The sequence below is a fragment of the Dipodomys ordii genome, unplaced genomic scaffold (assembly GCF_000151885.1).
Source record: "Dipodomys ordii isolate 6190 unplaced genomic scaffold, Dord_2.0 Scaffold3, whole genome shotgun sequence".
Classification (NCBI taxonomy): domain Eukaryota; kingdom Metazoa; phylum Chordata; class Mammalia; order Rodentia; family Heteromyidae; genus Dipodomys; species Dipodomys ordii.
In genome coordinates this window covers 1585615-1593420 of record NW_012267219.1, presented here as the reverse complement: position 1 = coordinate 1593420, position 7806 = coordinate 1585615, and the positions used below count along the sequence as shown (strand labels likewise).

General features: G+C 44.3%; 1 protein-coding gene across 2 annotated transcripts in view; it reads left to right on the top strand.

Moving 5' to 3' along the window:
* Rnf41 (ring finger protein 41, E3 ubiquitin protein ligase) overlaps positions 1-7806 on the top strand; it is a 25213-nt gene that overhangs the window by 5698 nt on the left and 11709 nt on the right. For both annotated transcript variants that reach the window (XM_013022977.1, XM_013022985.1), the window contains exon 3: positions 5088-5200. In XM_013022977.1, the coding sequence (XP_012878431.1) occupies positions 5111-5200 (90 nt within the window). In that variant the 5' untranslated portion in view covers positions 5088-5110. The remainder of the gene's footprint in view (positions 1-5087; positions 5201-7806) is intronic.

Genomic DNA, 7806 nt, shown 5'->3' with positions numbered 1-7806 from the left:
CTTTCTTTCTTTCTTTCTTTCTTTCTTTCTTTCTTTCTTTCTTTCTTTCTTTCTTTCTTTCTTTCTTTCTTTTCCCAGTCCTGGGGCTTCAACTCAGGCCTTGGGCACTGTCCCTGCACTTCTTTTGCTCAAGGCTAGTATTCTATCACTTGAGCCATGGCATTACTTCCAGCCTTTTCTGTTTATGTAGTACTGAGGAATGGAACCAAGGGCTTCATGCATGCTAGGCAAGCACTCTACCACTGAGCCATATTCCCAGCCCTCCTCTGCATTTCTTTGTTGGCAGTGCAGTGTTGTATATTTAAGATGAAGATGGGCTGGAAAGGTGGCTCAGTGGTAGAGTGCTTGCCTTGCATGCCTGAGGCCCTGGGTTTGATTCCTCAGTACCACATACGCAAAAAGAAAAAAGCCGGAAGTGGCGCTGTGGCTCAAGTGGTAGAGCGCTAGCCTTGAGCTGAAGAGCTCAGGGACAGTGCCCAGGCCCAGAGTTTAGGCCCACCACCGGACCAAAAAAAAAAAAGATGAAGATGACACTTGGAGTAATCACAGAAACAATGTTGAGTGCTGGTGGAAAAGTGGGAAGTCTACTAACCTTTGAAACCTGGCAGGCCTTACTTTCCTAATGGCGAGGAACATCGGGCCCAAGGGCTATATAGACTTGTAAAATTATTTGGTAATGACAGTACAGACACATGCTTTGCATTGGTTTCCTGTAGCCATCTTCTTGAATTGATCATTTTATATGGCCTGTGAATGATGTTATAAATACCCAAATGGCCCCTAGCAGAGAAAAAAAGATTCCCTACCCCAGCTTAGGCAATGGATGAGTTGTTAAAAGAACTATAAGCCTAGCCAGCCCAGGCAGGAAAGTCTGTGAGACTCTTATCCCCAGTTAACACCGAAAACCGGGAGTGGCGCTATGGCTCAAGTGGTAGAGCTCTTGCCTTGAACTGAAGAGCTCAGGGACAGCACCCAGGCCCAGATTTCAAGCCCCATGACTGACAAAAAGAAAAAAAAAGAACTATAAGCCTTCTGAATTCTTTTGTAAATTCAACCAAGTAAACTGAATGGCCATGCCTGTAATCAGGCAAAGATTAGGAGGATCATGGTTTGAGGCCAGGCAGGGTTCAGGGCTCTTCAATTCAAACTGGGTACAGTGGGACTCGTCTGTTTTCTCACCTTTGTGGAACAGTGAGGTCTGGAGAATCATGGTTCCAGGCCAGTCTGGGCCAAACAGTTTTCGAGACTCCCATCTCAACAGGAAACATCTGGATATTATAGTATGTGTTTATCATTCCAGTTATAGAAGGAAGTATAAATAAGATCACAATTCAAGTAGGCTCTTGTAAAATAGTAACACTATCACAAAAATAACCAGAACAGCCAAGCACCAGTGGCTTGCTCCTGTAATCTCAGCTACTCAGGAAGCTGAGATCTGAGGATTGTGGTTTGAAACTAGCTCTGGGAGGAAAGTCCATGAGACTCTTATCTCCATTTAACTACAAAAAGCCAGAAGTGGATCTGTGAGTCGAGTGGTAGAGTGCTAGCCTTTAGTGCAAAAGCTCAGGGACAGTGCCCAGTCCCCAAGTTCAAGCCCCAGGACTGCCCCTTCTCTCCAAAAAATAACCAGAGCAAGGACAAGGCCCTGAGTCCAAGCCCCAGTACTGGGAAAAGGGGAGAATCCCCTGTGGTAAATTCATTATCTATCGTTGCATTCTAGAACTAAGAAAGACCATAGAGACTATGTAACTTACCCTTTCATCTCACAAGTGAGAAAACTTGAGTTTTTGTTTTTTGAGTTTTTTTTTCTGGTCCTGGGGCTTGAATTCAGTACCTGACCCTGAGTTCTTTTAGTTAAGGCTAGTGCTCTACCACTTGAGCCACAGAGCCTCTTCTGGTTTTTTCTTAGTAGTTTATTGGTGATAAAGAATCTCACAGACAGCGGGGCGCTGGTGGCTCACGCCTGTAATCCTAGCTACTCAGGAGGCTGAGATCTGAGGATCGCGGTTCAAAGCCAGCCCGGGCAGGAGAGACCGTGAGACTCCTATCTCCAATAAACCACCAGAAAACCGGAAGTGGCGCTGTAGCTCAAGTGGTAGAGCACTCACCTTGAGCTGAAGAGCTGAGGGACAGTGCCCAGGCCCAGAGTTCAAGCCCCATGACTGACAAAAAAAAAAAGAATCTCACGGACTTTCCTGCCCAGGCTGGCTTAGAATCTCGATCCTCAGATCTCAGCCTCCTGAGTAGCTAGGATAATAGGCATGAGTCACTGGTGCCCAGTTGGAATTTTGAGTTCTTAAGAGAGGGAGTAAGGTAATTTCAGTCTAAGGATTCTATTGCTTAAATAAAAACAGTCACTTCCTTTTACCTAATTAGTCAAAAGAGTGACCTAAAAGGCAGCAAGATGAAGTTGTGGTGCTATTGGCTCATTCCTATAATCCTTGCTACTCAAGGTGAAGTCAGGGCACCTTTTATAATAGTTGCCACCTAATTTACCTATTTGTTTTACATTCCTAGTCATGGAATCATAGAACTTGTAGAGCACTTTAGATCTTATGTAATCTAGGATGTTTCACATCACACAGAGTAAGGAAACAGGTCTGGAAAGGTTAAGTAACTTGCCTGAGGACATGGCATTTGGTCTATGGTGTAGCTAGAACTGTGGCTCAAATTCATGTTACTAATTTTTTTTTCTTTTTCCTTTTCTTTGTTCTTTTCCTGTCGTGTGTGTCTGTGAGGGTTCTGAAGCTTGAATTCAGGGTCTGCCACTATCTTTTGCTCAAGGCTACGCTCTACCACTTGATGTTTTGTTTTTTTTTGTCGGTCGTGGGGCTTGAACTCTGGGCCTGGCAATGTCCCTCAGCTCTCCAGCTCAAGGCTAGCACTCTACCACTTGAGCTACAGCGCCACTTCCGGTTTTCTGGTGGTTTATTGGAAATAGGAGTCTCACGGTCTTTCTTGCCCGGGCTGGCTTTGAACCGCGATCCTCAGATCTCAGCCTCCTGAGTAGCTAGGATTACAGGCGTGAGCCACCAGCGCCCGGCCGCTCTACCACTTGAATCACATCTCTTCTGTCTTTTTTTGGGTGCTTAATTAGAGGTAAGAGTCTCACCAGCTTACCTGCCAGGCTCCTTTGATCCTCAGATCTCAGCCTCCTGAATAGCTAAGATTACAGAGGTGGGCAACCAGCACTCAGCCCCTCCTTTCTTTCCTTGGTTTGATGACCCCAGTTCCATACCTCCTCTCTCTCTCTTCCCTCCCTTTTTTCTACCTTTCCTCCCTCTCTTCCTTTTTGTTTTAGGACAGTATTATCTCTATGTTGCCAAGTCTAGGCTACAACTCCTTGACTAAGGCAGTTTTCCTGTCTCAGCCTCCAAAGTGCTAGAATTGCACATAACCAAGTATACGAATCACAAGCCTAGCCAGGCGCCAGTGGCTCATGCCTATAATCTTAGTTACTGAGAAGGCTGAGATCTGAGGATTGAAGTTCAAAGCCAGCCCGGACAGAAAAGTCCCTGTGATTTTTTTTTTTTTTTTTTTGCCAGTCCTGGGGCTTGAACTCACGGTCTGGGCACTGTCTCTGAGCTCCTTTTGCTCAAGGATAGCACTCTGCTTGAGCCATGAAGCCACTGCTGGCTTTTTCTGTTTATGTGGTACTGAGGAATGGAACCTAGGGCTTCATGCATGCTAGGCAAACACTCTACCACTAAGCCACATTCCTAGCCCCCAGTGAGATTCTTATCTCCAATTAACAACAAAAATAGTGCTGTGACTCAAGTGGTAGAATGCTAGCCTTGAGAACAGAACAAAGAGGCTAATGACAGTGCCCAGGCCCTGAGTTCAAGTTCCAAAACTGACCCAAAAAAAAGAATCTCAATTGGCTTTATTTTCTATTCTCTGTTTTCTTAGGGCTAGAACTCAGGGCCTGGATCATGCTAAGGAAGCATTCTGCCACAGAGCTACAGCCCCAAATGGCTTTATTTTCTATTCTAGAACCAGGCTACATTTCATTCCATAAAATAGAGTTAGAGCCGGGCGCCAGTGGCTCACACCTGTAATCCTAACTATACTGAGATCTGAGGATCACAGTTCAAAGCCAGCCCGACAGGAAAGTCTGTGAGACTCTCATCTCCAATAAACCACTAGTAAACTGGAAGTGGCGCTGTGGCTCAAGTGGTAGAGCACTCACCTTGAGCTGAAGAGTGCAGGGACAGCGCCCAAGCCCAGAGTTCAAGCCCCACGACCAACAAAAAAAAAAGACAAAAAAACAAAAAAAAGCATAGAGTTAGTGTTCCAATGGACTGAGCAGAAGAGATTGTTGTTTGGTTGGTGGTAGTGAGTATTGAACTCAGGGCTTTGAGTTCAATACTTCGCTCGCCTCCAGCTTTGTTGTCTGTCTTGATACTCCCTCCCTACTGAATCCTCCTTTCAACCTTAATTATCCTTACTTGCTGTTCCCCAAACCCATTGAGGCCTAATGCCTCAGTCTAGTTATCTCTTCTTTCTGTCCTATAGGACTCATTTCTGATGATGCTTAATCCTAGAAAGCTTCTCAAAACTGCCCTCCTTTCTTAGCTTTGCAGCTTGAGTCATGCCCATAACCCTCTGGCTGTGACCTTAAACCATCTTCTACAATTCCGAGTCCTGGAATTAAGTTTCTAGAGTCAGCTTAATTTTTTTCCCTAAAATGACTATCACATAATACTATCTTTTTTTTTTTTTTTTCCTTTTTGCCAGTCCTAGGGCTTGAACTCTGGGCAAGGCCACCATCCCTGAGTTTCTTTTGCTCAAGGCTAGCATTCTACCACTTGAATCAAAGTGCCATTTCCTGCTTTTTCTGAGTAGTTTATTGGAGATAAAAGAGTCTCATGGACTTTTCTGCCTGGGCTATCTTCAAACTGTTATCCTCAGAGCTCAGCTTCCTGAGTAGATAGGATTACAGGTGTGAGACACTGGCACACTACATTGTAACTTCTTAATAATTATTTGTTGGGTAAGTAAATGGATCTTGGCGATGAGTTCTTGTTACTATATTATCAATAGGCTTTTCTTGAACAGACCTCTTTTTTTCTGTTCGTTCTTTCTAGGACCTGGGTTTCAGTGATGAGACATGGGGTATGATGTAACACGTTTCCAGGGGGATGTTGATGAAGACCTTATCTGCCCTATTTGCAGTGGAGTCTTGGAGGAGCCAGTCCAGGTGAGTTGGTCTGATGGCAGATTTGGGTGGGACAACAGATGGCTGTAGAATTAATAGAAAATATTTATGAGGGATACAGCCAAAGTGCCAGTGGCTCACATGTATAATCCTAGCTGAGACCTAGAGGATCACAGTTTAAAATCAGCCTGCCTGGGCAGAAAGTTCAAGAGATTCCATCTCCATTTAATCAGTGAAAAGCTGAGTTAGAGGTGTGGTTCACATGTTGGAACACCATCTGTGACCAAGAAACTTGAGCAGAGGGATAAGCCCTGAGTTCAAGTCCCAGTACTGGCAAAAATGAATAAAAATAAACTAAAGAGAATATTCACAAGGAATGGAACACAGGGGGGAAGTTACCGTGTCCTGCTTCTCCATTCTTCCCTGAAGAAGGCTTTAGGAAAGGGGAACAACAGTGGCTACATGGGGAAATGAGCCTTTAGACTCCATCTAGAGGGCTGGGAATGTGGCTTAGTGGTAGAGTGCCTAGCATGCATGAAGCCCTGGGTTCGATTCCTCAGTACCACATAAACAGAAAAAAAAACGGAAATGGCACTGTGGCCCAATTGGTAAAGTGCTAGCCTTGAACAAAAGAAGCTCAGGGACAATGCCTAGGCCCTGAGTTCAAGCCCCAGGACTCGCAAATAACAAAACAAAAAAACATCCATTTAGAAAGAAGATATCAAGATATCTATCTCAGATTCTCTGGTTTAGATTTTGTTGTGAGGCCATTTCTGAGATTTTCTGCTATAAAATGGTCAGTTGCTTATTTCTGCTGGCAGTAGCTTGGTAGCCACCTTTCTCTTACATGAACTCTGACTAAGGTCTGTCTTATCCTTCTGGACTTTCCTGATAAATTCTTTGTGCATTTTGATTGATGTAGTGAGTGGATCAGGTATCCAGAAATCTCCTTGAAAGCCTCTTACCTGACTAGAGTCTGTCTAACACATACTAAGTGAAGAACTGTATTTACTGATCCATTCTCTTCTTAGAAAGACCCAACTTTGGATGCAGCAAACCCTTTCTTCATTTTGATATGAAAGCTGCCAGTGTCAATAGATCATTTCTAGGCAAGTGCTCTGTTACTTAAACTGTGCCCCCATCCCAGTCACTAGGTCATTTCTCTGCAGGCCTTGCCATCCCAAAGTCAGCTGTGTCTTCCTGGGGCAAGTTTGAGGAGAAGCTCAGGATTATCAGGCAAGTAGTGAATAAAATATCTTTTTTTTTTCTTTTTTCCTTAAGCAGTCCTAGGTCTTGGGGCCTAGGCACCATCCCTTAAGGGTGGTGCTCTACTATATGAAATATCACTTTACTTCTGGCTTTTTGGTGGTTAATTAGACATGAGAGTCTCATTGTAGATTTCCCTGTCCAGGCTGGCTTTGAGCTGCAGTCCTCAGATCTCAGCCTCCTGAGTAGCTAGGATTACAAATATGAACCACGAGCTCTCAGCTAAAGTGCAGTTACATTCATGGGCCTTCATCCTTATTCTGTAAATACCAATTCATTTCTGGCACTTGTAGTCAACTGGACATAATCTCATTTCCAAACCAGGAGAATAGTCAAGGTGGTCACATTCCATGCTTCCATTACTCCCAGGGCTCCTCTTGAATCTTTTTTTTTTTTTCCTTGTCGGACTGGCGCTTGGACTTGGGGCCTAGGCACTGTCCCTGAGCTCTTTTGCTCAAGGCTAACACTCTACCACTTGAGCTACATCACCACTTCCAGTTTTCTAGTGGTTAATTGGAGGTGAGAGTCTTACAGATTTTCCTACCTGGGCTGTCTTTGAACCTTGAGCCTCAAATCTTGAATCTTTAAGTTTATTCTTTCTAGTTCCTAACCAGCCAAAGGAGCACAAAGGCTTAGCTAAATAACAGTGGAAGCTGGCCCTGAACCCTTTTTTAGGCCTTTGCAGGCTACCATTAAAGGCATATTAGATGGGTGTGGAGCAAGTTATCCTGGTTTTTTCAAGAGGTCAAGGGGTGTGTCAGGTTTCCTACTCATCCTGGCAGGGCCTTGTTTGTTTTCTGGATCTGTCATTTGAGGCAAAGCACTTGAAAGGTGAATAGCAATCAGTCATAGTTGGAAGCCACTTATCCACTTCCAAAGTTCTCTGAAGTTACCTTCTGAAGAGCATAGTAGGATAATCTACCGTCTTTCTTTCTCTCTTTCTTTTTCTCCCTTCCTTCCTTCCTTTCTCTTCCTTTCTTCCTTTCTTGTCCTAGGGCTTAAACTCTGGGCCTGGGCTTTGTCCCTGAGCTCCTTTTGCTCAAGGCTAGTGCTCTACCACTTGAGCCACAGTGCCACTTCTGGCTTTTTCTGCTTGTATGGTGCTGAGGAATCAAACCCAGGGCCTCATGCATGCAAGGCAAGTACTCTACCACTGAGCCACCTTCCCAGCCCGTTTGTTTAAAATGAACCCAGGTTCTTAAGCAGGTATTCTAAGTTACTATGAGAACTCTCATTTCCATCCTTGCCCTTGTCTACTTTGTTCCCCATGATAGCTATTTATTAGTTTATCTGGTATCCCTGCCACAATTTCTAGGTAGCTGAAAGCAAGTATTAGGGGAAGCGGATGGAGTTGCAGACTTTTTCTTTCTTTTTTTTTTTTT